An 18,201-nucleotide genomic window follows, 5' to 3' on the forward strand; every position below is an offset into this window, starting at 1 on the left:
CTCCCAGTACAGAAAGCAATCAAACAGTTTTAATTGGACAATATATTAATTGCTTAACTTTTTAAATGTGTGATGTTCTGTTTGGTTGTCTGAAGAAGCAGTGGGTCTCACCGCAAAAGCACTCACCTTTTAATAAAAATCCTGTATTTTACAGCTGCTGGTGTATTGCCCTTGTTTGACATATAGCCTTCTGTACTGGGAGTTTTCTGTGTTTATACTTTGTGGTTTTGCTCACAGCTTTGCTGGGTTTTCTTAGACTCTATACTGTATTAACAATCTTCTGTCTGTTTATTAAAGGATATAGTCTCTCTTTTCTTTAGTTCCTTATAGTCTTTCTGGTCCAGAAAATATTTCTTCAGTTCTAAGTCTCCATTAATTTGAAACTATCCATCTGATGTCTTATAAAAATGGAGTGCAGAAGGACTATCTCATTTTTGGAGTGCTACTTTTGTTTCTTAGGCATCGGCAGACACTGCTCATGGATGTTTTATTCTCCCCATGTTTATTGCTATGATGCAGCCATTCCCAAAAGTGCCATAAACATGGCACCGGTAAACATAAACACTGTTTAACTTCTCCAAGCCTTTAATCAAGTTGATCAGTCATAAATAGCAAACAGACAAATCTGCCACAAGTGAAGCAATATTTCCAAGACTGCAGCAGGCTTGCACACTCAAAATAAAGAGGATCAGTTAGAAAGAACTCTTCCCAGCTGTTAAGTTTTATTTTTAAGGCATGATTTCCTTCTGTGTAAACCATCACCAAACAAGTTACATAAAAACAGCATCATTTGATAATTATTTAATTTTCTGAATTTATTTCTGTTTACCTTTTTTCCTTTGTTTGTCATGATACCTGTTACATTAGGAAGGCTACTAAAAGCAGCACAGTAATTACGTTAGGTCGCTTATTCCAACAACATACCCATTAAGAAAACAATGGCTCTTAAACAATGTTACTTAAATGTGACTTATAAGTCAAAGATTATCAGCACCACACCTCAGATATATGATGTAACCTGGAGTCAGAACAAAAGGAAATCTTTCAAGCTTAGTTTTCAGGTGCAAATGAACAAGAAAGCACAACTCATACTTAGTTTAAAAATTTCCTCTGCCACAAAGAAAGAAAATATTTTCATCTTACTCTTCTAATTTTCTGCCAGTATTTGATTTTGTATTTTTTTTTTGTTCCGTATTTTCCATAAAAGTGCATGTTTTTTTTTTTTTTCTGGAATTTTTTTACAACATTTTTGCATGGCATACATTGTTTTACTGAAACAAGTCACAGACATGGGGAAGAAAGATTAACATCAAAGACTCAGCCCAAGTAATATGTATTAATCACAGGTGTCAGATTTATTACACTTGAGCGCTTTGCTACAGTGGTTAATTTGTAAGGAACAATTAGCTATGTTTTCGAGACTGTCATTCAGACATTCCTTAAAATGCTGTATCAGAGACGGCCACTAATAAAAATCTAAGGAAGAAAAGTAATGAGAAATATAGACTGATGTTGAGAGTCAAAAGTAGGCAGTCAGTACTTCTGCAAGCTGATAAGAGAGAGAACCATGGGAAATGATCTTCTTAGAGTTGCTTGCTACTGAGATTTGTCTGCATACATCAACTGGACATAAGCTGATTTAAGTATATTTTCTGCATTTTATTGTGGTTTTATAATTTGGACTGATTCCTCAGATCTAGCTCTGTTGAAACTGTCTTGTGTGTGTCTCTGAAGCTCTGCACTAGTTGTTAAACTGCTTTGAAATTCCTTTAAGTGTTAATTAGCTTGGGGGTTTCTGATAACATTAAAATCTGTGTTGGTTACATTTCTTGTAATCATTTTAAATAGAGTTGCGTGCTACTGAAATTTGTCTGCATACATCAACTGGACATAAGCTGATTTAAGTATATTTTCTGCATTTTATTGTGGTTTTATAATTTGGACTGATTCCTCAGATCTAGCTCTGTTGAAACTGTCTTCCCCATCCCCCTCCCTGTTCTTGGTTGTAGTTTAAATTTGGTGGCTTTTGCAGTGCCCACCCCACTGTAGATTTGATCTAGGACACTCCCCCAGTCCCATCTGTTTACCGCATTCTATCTAATAAACCCTTTCTGCACTTGCTTTTAGTTCTTTTTAATTTAATTACATTTTTTTCAAACTGTGTGTGGACTAATATTGCTACATACTCAAGTGTGCCACCTTGCACTGCATGTGAATTGTTTTTACTACTGTTTTTGCTACTTTTCTGAAAAAAAAAATTATCTGCTTTTACTGTATTTGTGTTTCTTCCTAATTTATTTTGCTTTTGCGTCATCTTAAAAGTACTCAGTTGTATTTATTACTTCTTGGTGCAACTCATTCTAAGCCTTTTAGTTTAAGCACTTGGGCTTCAGACCAGTTGTTTTACATTAAGAAGGTTTGTGGTTTGCACTCTAGTGGCAGGACAGGTAGCTTACATCCTTCTAAGTTGGGAACTGCTGATTGAGGGCTCAGTGTCAGTTATTCTAAAAGTGTATTAATTCTGGTTTAAGCACTTGGGCTTTAGGCCAGTTATTTTACATTAAAAGGGTTCGTGGTCTGCACTCTTGTGGGAGGAGAGGCTGGACTCTGCCCTTCTGAGCTGGGAATTTCTGGTTAAAGGCTTATAGTGCCTGCATATTTGAACTGCTTCTTACTGAAATTGGTACACCTTGTTTGCTGTAGCGTAGACTAGATCCAGGCCTGCTGAATCTAGCTTTGTTTGTATAACTTGAGCACTAAACCAGGCATTCTTCAAAGTATTCAATTGTATTTATTACTATTGGTAGTAACTTGATTAAAGTGTAGCTATCATTCTAAGTCTTTTGGATTAAGCACTTGGGCTTCAGACCAGTTGTTTTACATTAGGCAGGTTTGTGGCCTGCACTGTGGTGGCAGGACAGGTGGCTTACATCCTTCTAAGTTGAGAACTGCTGATTGAGGGCTCAGTGTCTGTTATTCTAAAAGTGTATTAGTTCTGGTTTGAGCACTTGGGCTTCAGGCCAGTTATTTTACATTAAGAAGGTTCGTGGTCTGCACTCTTGTGGGAGGAGAGGCTGGACTCTGCCCTTCTGAGCTGGGAATTTCTGGTTAAAGGCTTATAGTGCCTGCATATTTCAACTGTTTCTTACTGAAATTGGTACACCTTGTTTGCTGTAGCATAGACTAGATCCAGGCCTGCTGAATCTAGCTCTGTTTGTATGCATGTTGTTTGTTTGCTTGTTATTTCCCTGAAACGCTAATACCACCTAAAACGCAGCTTTTCAGCGCTTCTGTGGATCCCTAGTGATATCTGCATTGCTTACTGTACTCATTTTCTTGTTTCACTTAAAAGAAAGTTACTGTTTGTTATTTTTGCATTTAAGTTACCTGTAACACATTGCATTTAAGTTACCTGGCACTTGCTCACTAAAGGCACTTGCTCACTAAAGCAATTATATAAGTCAGCACTAAAAAATTAAAAACACTACACTCTCACAAAATCCTCTCAAGTACCTTGCTCCCCATTGTTTTACAGTGTTTTACGTGTTTAACTCTGTGGAATAAAGCATTTTGTTTGGATTTCATCGTTCCTTACTACTTTGGAATTATTTGACATTTTTTGGAGTTGTAATACACAACAACGTGAACTTTGCATTTTGCTGGTGTACATCTGCTGGTACCGGAGTAAAAATCCAGGTCATCCACATTTTAAGTTTTCTTGTTCCCCATTGGCCCTTTTTTTTTTTCAATTATAAAGGAATTCCCAATACTATTCTAGCATGTCCAAAGGTCAGTTGTCAACCTTCTCTCCGTTCCAGCTGGTGAATCTGGGAATCTTGAGGCAATGTTACAACTGCCTCATGTACACAGACAACTCTCTCCTCCTCCCAATAAATTCCAACAGATGTGAGAGATGCATCCATATAGCCAAACTGGAGGCTAAGCTCTCTCAACTCAGTACTGGCGTAACCAGTCAGGAGGAGAAGGAAACCACACTCAGTACAATTCCAGTCTCACATAGACCTACCACGACAGCAGACCAAACACATAAACACACAAAAACATACTCGGAGGCTCTAAATAAAAATCTGCCTAAGCAGCAGAGACCTCCAAAGCAGACACCCAAGCAACCGCTACCCCAAAACAAAACACGTGCAACACATAGCTCACAAAGCCAGTGTGCCGAACAGTCACAGCCCTTAAGGCTAAACAACACACCTGATACACTTGTAATAGGTGACTCTATCATCAGGCACACTGATGTCCCACTCATCAGGCTGAACAAGGAGAAGGTCATGGTGAGCTGCCTGTTGGGCGCTAGGATCCGCCACATAACACAAGCACTCAGGTCACTCCAAGACAAGTACAAATATGACTCAGTCATTGTCCATGCTGGTGTAAATGACCTGAGACATACCTCCCTGGACTACATGAAAAGAGACATAGAGGAGCTCTCTGAGCATGTGGCCCAGGCCGGTATGACCCTGACCTTGAGTAGCATCTTACCCTCACCAAGAATGATGCCACAATATGAAGACAAGATGATCAATTTCAACAATTGGCTTAATTATTGGTGTCATTCAAAGGGGATCCAATGCCTGTCAGCCTGGGATGACATGGTTGACAAGCCACGATGCTTCGATAGGGACGGCCTGCAGCTGTCACCCCTGGGCTTTCGGATATTGGCAAAGGCTCTTGCTACCCCCATAGTGCCTTTTTTAGGCAAGGCTCAAAAGACAAACCCACCTCCATAGGTATCACAAGGGATAAGAAACTAAGAGTAATGCTACTCAATGCCAGAAGTCTAAACCTCAAGATGCACGCACTCGAAACTCTCCTTAGCATGGAGAAAATCGATATCTGTGCAGTAACAGAAACCTGGTTCAAGGCTCCCGAGAGCACCCCAGCACTACCAGGTTATACCTCATACCATGCTTTTCAGCCCCAAAACTTGGACCGACCCACAAAAGGAGGGTGAGTATCAATATTCATCAAAGATACTCACACCTCCAGGTTGGTGGCACAGCACGAAGCATCAGAGACTATCCATGTGCAACTAACAGTGGGTAAAACTGCCTTCCAGTTTATAGCCTGCTACAGACCACCATCCCTAACCCAGGAACCCCACTCAGCCTTCATGAGAACACTAGAAAATATAAAGGTCTCTCCAAACACCATTATATTGGGCGACTTCAACTACCCAAACATAGACTGGGAGCATTACTCTAGCTCCAACACCCTAGCCCAAAGGTTCCTAGAATTTATAAACTCAAATGCTATGGAACAACTTGTTACCACTCCCACAAGAGGGGAAAACATACTGGACCTGATCATTACTAACATGGGGACTCTATGCTCCAGACCAGAAGTGTATCCCTCACTGGTAAGATCAGACCATAAACTAATCTCACTGGATGTTCACATCCCGACACCACCCCCAGCCCAGAAAACCACAGTGAAAAACTTCTCTAAAGCAAATTTCACATTCCTCAAAACTGAGGTGGAATCCTTCAAAGCCCCCGGGCCTGTGGAAAATACGGCCCAGACCGCAGAATCCTTTATAAACGCATTCTATGAACACCTTCCGGAATGCATGGATCATGCGATCCCAAATAAAACCAAGACCCAATCCTCCAAAGGCAGACGTCCTGTCTGGTGGACCCCAGCCATAAACAAGCTATACAATAGAAGGAGGAAGCTACTAAATGATAGAGCAAAATTCCAAAAGGGAAGGCATCTCTGATCAGTATTAGCAAAAAACTACGGGTACTCATAAAATCGTCTAAGGCCAGCTTCGAGAGAAAAATTGCACAGGACACTAAGGATAATCACAAGGCTTTCTTTAGTTATGTTAGGAACCTGGGTGGTAATTCCCAGATATGCTCAGAATTAGTCCAAAATGACAAAAAATACACCGAACCCACAGACATTGCTAACATCCTAGCTGACAGGTTTAGCGCAAACTTCTCCCCCCCCCTCCCCACCAAAAGGGCAAATATCTATTCCAGCAGAGTGCTGCCCCCCTGACATCTCGGATGCTCAGGTAAGAGCCGCCCTCTCCAAAGCAAAAAACACAGCATCAATGGGACCAGACGGTGTCCCGGGCTGCATCCTACATGAACTCCAAGAAGAGCTAAACCCAAACATAAAACTACTGTTCACTCTCAGCCTTACTACAGGATATGTACCCAAAGAGTGGCGTACAGCAACTGTGGTCCCTCTCCACAAAGGTGGTGCCTCAACAGATTCTGGAAACTATTGCCCCATAAGCCTGACTAGCTTGGTCTGCAAAGCTATGGAAAGGATAATCATGGACCTCATAATTAAAGATATTGGGGACCTACAGACACTGGATCCTACCCAGTTCGGCTTTGTTAAGGGCAGATCCTGCCTCTTAAACCTGGTTGATTTCTTTGAAACAGTCACCAAGGCCATTGACGAGGGGAAGGTGGTCCACACAGCCTACCTCGACCTCGCAAAAGCCTTTGATACAATACCCCACTCGGGCATTATAGATAAGCTCACCAGCTTAAATATAAACCCCTATGTCACTAGATGGGTTGCAAACTGGCTCAAGGACAGAACCCACATGGTTAGAATTTCTGGAGCCATGTCAGACTCCAAACCAGTTACAAGTGGCATCCCACAAGGCTCAGTCCTGGGACCTCTCTTGTTCAGTATACATTTCTCGTAGGTACAGGCCAACACAGAAGGACTGTGGCTGACCAAGTTAGCAGATGACTGCAAACTGGGCGCCATAATCGAGACTCCAGCTGACACAAGCATCCTCCAAAAGGGCCTCATAGGAACAGACAACTGGTGCCAGAGCCATGGCCTCAAGCTAAACGATAAAAAGTGTATAGTCATCCCCTTTGGCAAAAACAAAGTGCCCACAAATTATCACATAGGTGGTAATCCATTAAGAACAGAAGAAGTAATTAGGGACTTGGGGACCCAAGTTGATAGCAATCTCTCATTTGACAACCACGTGGCCAAAGTGGTTAGAAAAACATTTTATATAGCCCACCTAATCATGAAGAGATTCACATCTAGATCAGGGTAGGTCATCGTGCCTCTTTACTCATCCCTCATCAGGCCCATAATTGAGTACAATGCCCCTTTTGGGATGTACCTTACCAGACACCTGCAGCAACTGGAAAGACCCCAAAAGTACCTCACCAAGAGGATCAAAGGGCTCAAACAGATGCCATATGCTGCCCAGTTAAAGAAACTCCAGCTCTACTCAGTGGCATACTGCCTGTTCAGAGGCGATCTGTGCCTGACGTATAAAGCCATGTCCAACTCAGAATTAATGGACATGCTGCACCTCAGAAAATCCAAATCCTATCGAGCTACACGCTCGAGACTTGAACCTCAGCACTGAAATAAATAGGACATGCTGGAGGGACAGATTCATAACCCAGAGGCTCCCTTCACTCTGGAATAAAATCCAAGTCCAGGTTAGGCAGAGTCATTGACTCTCTTCAAGAGGAATTTTGATGAGTGGATGGGAGATCGTAGGTTTACCCCGGGTATGACTTCTGTGTCACTGTTAGACAGAGGCACAGTATACTAACCTCAAAAAAGAGCATAGCAAAATTAATTTAAAATGGGTGGCGAAAGCCAAACACATTCTGGCTAGGCTTATAAATGCCACAGGGCAGATAGCCTAGTATGAACCTATGAACCTATTATAGGGATTTTTCTCTGTCCATCTAACATGACCTCAATAAGGTGAAAGCACTGTCTGTATAACAAAATCATCCTACCCATGTCAGCCCCCTTTCAGGCCATTCTGAGATATAACAAATTAGAAAAAAAGTAATAATAACCACCTGCGCATATTCAGAGACACTAAGTTGCAGAAAAAATATACTATATGCTGAAAAACAAGTTTTTTTTCCAGTATTTGGGTGTGAATCTCCTTTAAGGATTCCATAAGATATGTTTGGGATTAAACACTTCACATTTTAATACAATAAATGGCATTTATGTTCAACCATTTCTGAAAGTTTTAATGATTTCCCAAATTTATACTTCATATATGGACAGAATGCCTACTGCATGTTGCCTCACATCTTATGCAGTGAATAAAAAGCAGCTAGTAAAATGCTTCAGTACCAATACTGACACTGATATATGAAGTAAACAGCGCGTTGCAAAAACCTAGTACTTTTTTGAAAAAAAAAGAACATATAATCTTAATTGTTTTTTTTAACAATGTACTGAAAATGTTGGGGTGGGTATGTATAATTTAAATTCTATATACTAAGTTTGACAGATTCCCTTTTGAACTTTAAAGTGTGAGTATGCAAAAATAGCTATTAGAAGACATAGCTTGCTACAGTTACTTATATTGCATTTTCATGGGTAGAAATTTAGCTCCCATTTGTGATTCTTAATTTTTTATAGTTTAGGATTCCTAGAATAGCATTCGTCATAGATGTTTTTTTTTAAAATGTCCTAATTAGTAGATAGAAGCATGAAACAGAAACTGGTGGCCATGAAGTGTGTACCTACTTTAATTCCTTACACATAAAAGTAATGTCCCTGTTTAAGAAGGTAAAGAAAAAATATCTGATAAGAAGACAAATTTTGTGCTGAGTCATCTATCATCTTCTCTTCATTCAAGACCTTGTGCTTGTTGCTAATATTTTTCAATGGAATTTTCAGAAAATCCTCTCCTCGGGAATGAAGTGATCTTCAGACACCCGTGCTCCATGACCCTTTTGCTGTTTTTTTCTTGAATACCTGTGATCTGCTGTAATGAATCAAGGACTTATACTGAGTGACATTAACTTGTAAAAAAAAAAACTGTACAAATTTTACCTAAATTTAAAAAAATGAGTTTGACGGTACGGGAAAAAAGGAAATGGTACAAGTGCCACATACACCCTGCAAAAATGTTGGTTGTTATTCCGCCATCTGCGGTGGTGCAGCGTTAGTGTTGTTGCCTCAAAGCAAGAGGTTCTCCCGTTCGATTCTTGGCTGGAGTGTGGGGAGAACCTTCTGTGTGGAGTCTGCATGTCCTCCCCGCGGTTGGGTGGGCATTCGAAAGACATGCGTAAATGGGCATGCCTTCACTGAAAGTTGAACGTCGAGCTGGCACCTCGGCATTCATCAAAATCTACTGCCAATCATTAGCGGACAGGAGTTCCGCTGTGGCGACCCCTAACCGGGAAAAGCTGAAAGACAACAACAACATTCCATCTTCCTGCAAAATATATACATTACCTTTATATTTTAGTAAAATAGGTTCTCTAGTTTTGTTGTTTGCAAATATGTTGATTCTTGCAAAATGAATGAATAAATAATTAAATAATTGTCTTAAAAACTTAAAAAACAATTTGTAACTCGTGATTTAACTGAGGTAGAGGGAAATATTTTAAATGTTGCACTCTATTTCTTAATGTATTAAAAAAGTGTATTCAGACAGGATGTTTTATATCACAGTGAGCAAAATTTCAAAAGAGTTGATCTTATGTAAGTCTTGCCCTGATTCTTAAACACCTGCTCTCAGTGTAAATTACTTACTTTGGTAAGGGGACCAGATTCCAAAACACATGCTCTCAGCTTGCTGAGTCACTAGTCACTTACACTGAGAGCAAGTCTTTTGGAATCTTGCTCAGTGTGTCTATAATCTCTGAGCAGCATAAGATGAAAGCACTTCAGATAATATCAGGATTTCTATGAAATAACATAGCCAGATAAGAGATGCCTGTCTTAATTATAATTTACAAAGGGCACATACTATTGGCACAGTGAGATGTGGCAACTCACAGAATACTGTGGCATATGAAATGTCACAGGTCAGCACCATGTTTCATTCCAACTTTTTAACTCTAGTATATACTTACTCAGGATCAGCAGGATTCCTAACAGGAACAGAACGACAGCAAACACCAGTCCCCCAATCCGCAGGCTTTCATAGTCTAATTAAACAAACAATAAAAAAAAAAGTTGTCATTTTTGTGAATGCTTTCTCGGTCTTTCATACCTTTGCTGGTTACACTTATTACACAACAAAGAGTTTACTGCTTGAATGATAAACATGAGGCTAACCTACTAGTCGGTGAGGTTTAAACAGATAAGGGTTCAAAACATCAATGTAAATTTGTTGAGTTTCTACATATTCTACATATTTCCCAAAATTATTACTCTCCATAGAACATTGTTTCTTGTATGATGTTTACCATGGCCATCAGTTATACAGCTAGTCATAGGTTCACAGGTCATTACCAGGCTAAAAACTCCAGGGAACCTTTTTAAGCCTAGTCATGCTTAATAAATGTCTCTGACAAGTTTTGATAGCTTAGGGTTAGTTTAAGCAGTACATGTAGGCTTGTGCATGGGTGGTCAAGCACTTACTGGCTGCCTATATCTACAAGAGACAAAATAACCAGAACAGGGGGTATATTCCCAATTCCCCATACACTGATCCACATGAATTGGATTAGGAAGGAACTCTGCTTTAGGTGGATGGGAAGCCGGTTCCAGAGAAGGAGTAGTCTCTGAGACACATACCTGCCCCTCCAACATGTCCTATTTATGTTGCAGATGAGGTTTAGGTTCCTACATCAGGTAATTATATTATTTGTTTTGCAAATGTGCAACATGTTCATCAGATTGGGATTAGATGATGCTTCATAGGCCAGATATAGATTGCCTATCATCAAATCTGCAGGAGACCTAGTATAGGGATTGGGCTTTGACACTGTCTGAGTAGGACCTGATGTTTACACCCTGTATTATTTTTTAAGAAACCTCTGTGGACGCACCACTTGTTGCAAGTGCCTGATCAGGTACATACCCAAATGTTGTACTCAGTGATTGGTTTGATGATGGCTGAGTATAGTGGAACAATGACATCCTTGGGCCTTGATGCCAATACCGTTATTTTTATGTTATACAATATTGGATGATTTCCTTACCACTGTAGACAAATGATGGTCAAAGGTCAGGTAACTGTTTACATGCATTCCAAAATGTGTGACCACTGGATCTACTCTTAGGGGTATATTATCAATGTTGTTGTTTCCATGGGTAGCCATCTTCCCAAATTATGTTACTATGCATTTCTTTGCATTGAGTTGGAGATCAAGACTCTGGCACCAGTTAATGTTCTGTATTAAGCCTTCTTGAGGGTATTTGTATATTTGGGTGATTATATGAAATCATCTGCAAACTTAGTCATCCAATTAGTAGTATTGTCACTTTTTCTATGTCTATGTGTCAACGAAGTTGGAATATATAGCTTCAGGGAGTATGGGCGGCTTGCACCTCATATGCGAGATGCATGGGGCCTTCCATTCTCAAAAAACTTTAATTTTTAAATTTCTCATCGGGGATGCTGATGAATCACTGTCAAGCTGGAGTTTGACAATACACAGGTGTACCACCATAAGATAGCCATAACTTAAATATAAAAATCATCATAGACCAGATCACAACATACAGAACTCCATCAGGTTTACACCAGCACCCCCTCACCAATTTTGATTTACAGCCTGGAAAACTGAAAGAACTGGGTTTGTATGATTTATGAGCATCTGAATGCCAGAATTCCAGTTTTTCACACAAAATGTAATATGCGCAAAATTGTAGAGAAAGAGACAGCAGGAGAGAAAAACAAACTGGCAGTATGTATTTCTAATTTGCTTTACTTTAATTGATGTCCACAATGTAAGTATTGACAAATTTTGAGGTCATTTTTTTTTTTTGGTTAATAGGTCACTCGTTAATAGCTAAAATGCTGGCCCTGAGAGGCTGACAGTTGTATTTGATAGTTTCAGATGATGTACAACAACTGTTGGAGTTACTATTATTCAAGGCAATAAAGGTCAGACTTGAATACACATTTAGAATATACTGCAGAATGGCTATACAAATTACAAATTAAAAGCAGATTACTTAAGCTTTAGCAAAATATCAGCAGCAAGAACTTTTAGGTATTTTCTGATTTAGTTGGGGAAAGGTCATCCTAAGGGTTACACACTGTACTCTTTTTGAAAACAATGTCGGAAATTACAATATGGAATATATGACAATAGTCAGCATAAAATTCTCATTTTATTTGACTATTTTGTCTCTTGAGCTCCAGATAATATTTTTAATGGAGAAACATGGATGAAAGAGTTCGTATTAAGTCACATTTCATCAAAGCATGAGTTACCAAATATTTGGTTAAGATGTATTATTGTAAAATCTCCCAAATCCAGGCTCACCATCTAGATGATAGGGAAAAAAGTTCTACCTGAAAACTTACTGTGTTCCCTTTTCTGTGAAAAGGCTTGACATGAAGATGAACAGCTTAAGCAGTAGGGCTGTGAGGATATTGCACTCTTTAAGTATCCACTGAGTCAAATATTGTATTGGTTTGTTTTTAGCAAGCTATTATGTCATCACCACTCAGTGAATGGTGTTACCTAAAGCATAACCCATAAAGTACTATGAATTCCACTAAACCTGAAAATATGAACATAGTTTGTAAAACTATCACACATTTATGTGAAAACAACTTAAGTGTACTTAATTGACCGAACATGATGAAAACACAGACCCCAAATGAAGTGGGTAGAATCCCACATACACACCACATACGTACACATTTTCCATGCAAAAGACCTCACGTCCTGAAAAGCCGTAAATATTGTAACGTGCTCTGAAGCAGGACATCTTAGGTTAAAAAATCACCACCACCAATCTTGTTGAATTTACTGTATGCCCTTAAGTGGGTTTCTCTTAAGTAGCCATATAGTTTGCAAACAGCAAATACCAATATACTTCAGAACCTCGTTCCCTTGAAAATCAACGTATTTTGCTTATTAAATAGTATTTTTATTACATTTTGTCTAAAACTTCACCACAGAATGCGCACCTAATTTTTTCACAATTTACACAATTATATCCCCGCTTTCAAATCACTGTAAAGTTATGAAAACTGGAAATCTTGCAATTTATATTTAACTTTACCAAGTCTGAAGTTATGCTTTTTCCAGCAAGTTTGCACCACTGAAGCTGCTTGAAATGCTTTAGTTTCTATAGTCTAGAATATCTTTATATAGATGGTACAAACTACTTGATTTTGTTGATAAGGAAACAGCTTAATTTAAATGCAATAGTTTTAATTAACATTGTTTAACTTGTTTTAATTAACAGTGTTGAGCAAGACTGTTTAAAATAAAAATAGTTTGGCAATGAATAAAAATAGAGTTCTGTCTCATTCTTCTGCTGTTAGTTGTTAAGTACTTAAGCTTAATTTCCTTTTTCCAAATGCTACAGTGCCCTATGCATGAACTGTAAAGGTTTTTCTTTGTTCTTAAATGACTGAAAGTATGATTACAGAAAAATGTGATATGGTTTGTACTTAACAAAGAAGGTCATAACCAAGTTATAGTTTATCAATATGCCTTACCTTTTTCTTAATTAAAAAACACTTAAGCAATAACCATGTAATTTAAAAATGTAATTATCTCCCACACAGTGTGTTAGTGAATACATACATGCACTTATAGATGCATGTATCAGTGTAGGTATGTACATGTGTTGGCAAGTGGAACACTCAGCAATGCAGGGCACAGAAAAAAAAAACACTGTTAAAATAAAGGAATCCACTCCCATGACACAGAGAGATAATGCCCTGTGACCCAGACAACCTGTGTCTGAACAGTGTACAGAAGCTGGATGGTGAAGGGAGTAGGAAGAGAGTAAGCAATGTACGGCTTGCCATTCTGGGAAAAAGGAGGAAGTTTGGCTCACTGCTTGGGTGATAACTAGTGGGAACTCTGGATGGTGCAGCCTGCAGAACTCAGTGATGGAATACATGTGTTGTTGCTACACTGCTGCATGAATTGAGGGCAGTCTTGTGGGGAAGCTTGTGTGCTCTTTATGTGTGCCTTCACACACACATACAAACACACACACGCGTGCATGCACATACACACACACACACACACACACACACACACACACACACACACACACACACACACACACACACACACACACACACACACATCCCTATATAAACATGAAGAACTGCTAATTTGCTTAAAGTACATCTTTGAAATGTGGGAAGAAACCAGAGCTTCCATTGAAAATCTATGAAAGCACAAATAGAAAGAATAGTTCTGTAAAATCTTAGCATAGCCATAGATGTCCTTTTCTTCTATGTTGCAGTATTCTTCACATATGGGAAGTCATCCACCCAAGTGACCCGGTGTCCATCCAGCATACAACAGATTTTAGCTGCTGCAGGTACGTGGGATGTTGCACGCATGTGCTGGCAATGTCAGCCATAAAAGCATGTTTGCACATACAATCATCAGAACTGAAATGCCCCATTAGGAACACCAGACCAAAGGACAAATAATCTGCCATCCAAGAAAAAAGCAAGGTGTAGGGTGGCAGGAGAGAGAGGGATAGAATAATGCAACATAGAAGAGAAGAACATCTATGGTTATGGTAAGATTTTACACAACTATTCTATGTCCTTCTTTTCAATGTTTCAGTATTCTTTACATATGGAGAATACCAAAGCTTAGTAAGAACCCTGGAAGGAGGAAGGCACAGAGGAGCTTTCTACAAAGCCATGGAGAATGGCTCTAGCAAACCCTGCCATAGATCTAGAAATGCTATCCAACGTGTAATGTCTGGTGAAAGTATGAACAGAAGACCAAGCAGCAGCCTCTAAAATGGTGTTAGCATCCAAGCCTTTAAAGAATGCTCCTGAGGAAGCCACAGACCTAGTGGAGTGAGTCTTAACAGGAGCAGGAAGAGTCTTACCATGAAAGTTATAACAAAACAAAATTGCCTTAGAAATCCAAGAAGAAATTGTCTGTTTAGAGACAGGCAAACCCAGAGCCCTGGGATGAAAAGAAACACATAGCTGATCGGACTTCCTAATAGCCTTAGTCTTATCCAAATAAAATCTGAGGTGTGTATGCACATCCAAAGTGTGTAGAATCCTCTCACTGGAGGACTGAGGATAAGGGAAGAAAGTGGGCAATTGAATAGACTGACTAAGAGACAACTCATTCATCACCTTGGACATAAAGGAGGGATTAGTATACAAAGATACTCCATCCTTGGGAAAACAAGAAAAGGTGGAGAAGCCATCAAAGCCTGAATCCTAGAAGCCCCCATAGCAGAAGTTAATACTAGCAAAAGAACTGTTTTCCAGGTACAAAGCTTTAAGGAAGCTGAGACTGCAGGTTGAAAAGGGGCTAGAGTTAGCTTCTCTATGACATAATTCAAATCCCAAGGCAGTAGAACTGGTTTTCTGGGAGGCTGAATATGAAGGATGCCTTTAAGAAAAAGTTTTACTTCCGCTCTGGAAGCCAAAGGTGGAGATAATGGCAGGCAGGCAGAAATGGCTGACAAGTGAACTTTCACTGAAGAATAAGCCAAACCACTCTTAAGTTACTCACACAAGCAAGAAAGAACTACTGGAACATCCACTGAAAATGGATCCAGATCTCGAGAAAGACACCAAATTGAAAATCTCTTCAATTTGGATAAATAAGATTTCCTAGTATTGGGTTTCCTGGCCTCCTGCAGAACGCTAAACACATCCTCTGAAAAAAGGTGTCTGAAAGGAAACAAAAGTTTATCACCTACAAAGTGAGTTATAAGGTTGACAGATGTGGATGAAGTAGAGATCCCTTGTCCTGTGTGATAATGCCCATTCTGTGAGGTAACTTGTGATGATTGCCCTTGGCTAAATGCAAAAGAAGAGGGAACCAATGCTGTCTTAGACAAAAGGGAGTCATCAACAGGATTTTTGGTTTGTCCTGCTGAATTTTGAGCAGGACTTTTTGAATGAGAGGAAAGGGGGTGGGGGACAAATAGAGAAACATCCCCTTACATGAGAAAGATAGGGCATCCACCTTCAAAGCCAGAGGATGTGGGACTCTGGCCCAAAACAGGGAAGTTGTCTGTTCAGAGAGGAGACAAAAAGATCCAGTAGAGGAGTACTCTACCAATGTACCAAGTCCAAAAATACATCTCTGTGAAGTATCCAGTCAAGGGATTGAGTCATGGACCTTCTTAGTGTGTCTGCCACAATGTTTTGGGTGGATGGGATGTAAACCACTTGAACAGTCACATTGTAATCAACTGCCAAATCCCATGCCATTAGAGCTAATATGCAAAGAAGGTAAGATTTTCCCCCCTGCTTGTTGGCATACCAAAGGACTGTGGTGTTGTCTGTCAACACTTTTGGAGAGCTTGGATGAAAGAGAAGATGAAAAGCCTGTAGCGCTAGAATAACAGCCCTAATTTCCTTGATGTTGATATGCTTTGTTCTTTGTGAAAGAGACCGTAGGCCCTGCACCTTCTTTGATGCAAAAGCTGCCCTCCCCCCCAGCCTATGTCTGAGGCATCTTTGAACAACTCTTGAGTTGGCTGGGGCAGATGAAGAGGAAATCCTGGATTCAGAGAAAATTGTTGAATCCACCAAAGGAGCTCAGATTTTAGGCATGGGAGAAGAGGGATCACAAACTTCAGATGGTAAGCATGCTACAACCAAAATGATTTTATGTACCATTGACATTTCCTCACGTGGTGTTTTGCAAGGGGGAACATAGGTACTGTGGATGCCATAAACCCTAGAAGTCTCAGAAACTCCTTGGCAGTAATAATGGGAAGAGGCAGAAGGTTTTCAAAGAAGGAACTGAAACTGCATCCTAGAAAGATGTGATCTTGTAATGGGGAAAGAAAAGATTTTTTTTTTAACTTTATGGTGAACCGCAGACTTTGCTGGAGAGAATTGCCAGACTGGAGATTTTGAATCAAAGGAAATAAAGTCTGTAAAGACAGCATGCAGAAAGTTGGTACTTTTAGGAATGTGTTTAAGTGGGATAGGTCCAGAATTGGTCTCCATGGACTGTTTTTTCAGGGGACAAGAAACATTTTTGAGTAAACCCCCCTGCCTCTCTGGTCCATTGGCACATGTTGAAGTGTGCCTTGAGAAAGTAATTCCCTTAGAACCTGTGAAAACAAATTCAACTGGTTTGTAGGGGGCCGTGGGACATCCATGAAAGGAGGAAATTTTTTCCAAGTCATGAAATATCCTTGCTGGATAATAGAAAGAACCCAAGAATCCTCAGTTATACTAACCCAAGTTGGAAAAGCAAGGGATAGATGAAGAGACAGAGGAGTATGATTTGTAAGAGGTTGGTAGTCACAGAGTACTTGGCCTGGCTGGAAAGGGCTGCTGGGATGAAGGGACAAAACCAGTAGTCTTAGACTGTGGAGGTTGTCTTACAGTCTTTACAAGTCTGGAAGAAGAAGAAGAGGAAGAAGATGGACACATCTGTCTCCTAACAAAGGAAGTCTTAGTGGGAAAATTTATGTGGAATTTTGGAACAGGAGACACAAAAAGGTGCTTCAAATCTTGAAGCTCCTTTCCCTTCTCCTGTAAGGACTTAAATAAATCTGCAGCTGCAGAACCAAAAAGAGTAGAGTTATCTAGAGGTGCATCCATCAATTTTGCTTTGATGTCATCTGGCAAAAGTTGAAGCCTCAACCAAGAGTGCCTACTAAGGACAGAGCCAGAAGCAGCTGCTCTAGAGGATGCTTCAACTGCATCATAACTGCATATAATCAAGTGTCTAGCCACTTGTGAAAAAGGCTGCTAATAGAGATTTTTTTTAGGTCAGAGTCTGGAAGATGAGAAAGAGATTAAGAGGCCTGTCAAAGTAGGGCCATTGAATACCTGGACATGTGTGTTTGATAGTTTATAGCTCTGATAGCCAAAGTGGAAGAAGTATAAACTTTCATACCAAGTCTTTACATAATTTTACTCTCCTTATCTGAAGGAAGAAGCTTTGAAGAAGGTGACAACTTAGAGGACCTGTCAGCTGAAGGACACTTATACAGGAATTTGCAGTCATCAGACACCTTGAAGGATGTGTCTGGCCTTTTAGGAGCAGAAGTCTGTGAATCAGGTTCTTAGAAGTAGATGAAAAAGCATCCAAAAATGCTGGCAAAACAGGAGGCACAACAGAAGGACTTTCCATTTGTAAGAGGTCATAATACCTTTTTTGCTCTTCTGAGTTCTGTCAGCAGTCCCATTTAAAAATAAATACTATCATTTTAATGGCCACCCCAAAAGAAATCTGTTCTACTGGGGAATCTGCCCCATTGGACTCTCCCTCTGGAGAAGCATATTCTAAACGGGAAGTAATTTCTGTAGGGTAT

General features: G+C 39.8%; 1 protein-coding gene across 2 annotated transcripts in view; it reads right to left on the reverse strand.

Moving 5' to 3' along the window:
• Nucleotides 1-18,201, reverse strand: part of LOC122809167 (phospholemman-like) — a 935,896-nt gene that overhangs the window by 228,028 nt on the left and 689,667 nt on the right. For both annotated transcript variants that reach the window (XM_044080456.1, XM_044080455.1), the window contains one exon: nucleotides 9,858-9,932. In XM_044080456.1, coding sequence (XP_043936391.1) covers nucleotides 9,858-9,932 — 75 coding nt within the window. The remainder of the gene's footprint in view (nucleotides 1-9,857; nucleotides 9,933-18,201) is intronic.

This window comes from Protopterus annectens, chromosome 8.part0, assembly GCF_019279795.1.
Source record: "Protopterus annectens isolate FY-2018-M chromosome 8.part0, PAN1.0, whole genome shotgun sequence".
Classification (NCBI taxonomy): domain Eukaryota; kingdom Metazoa; phylum Chordata; order Ceratodontiformes; family Protopteridae; genus Protopterus; species Protopterus annectens.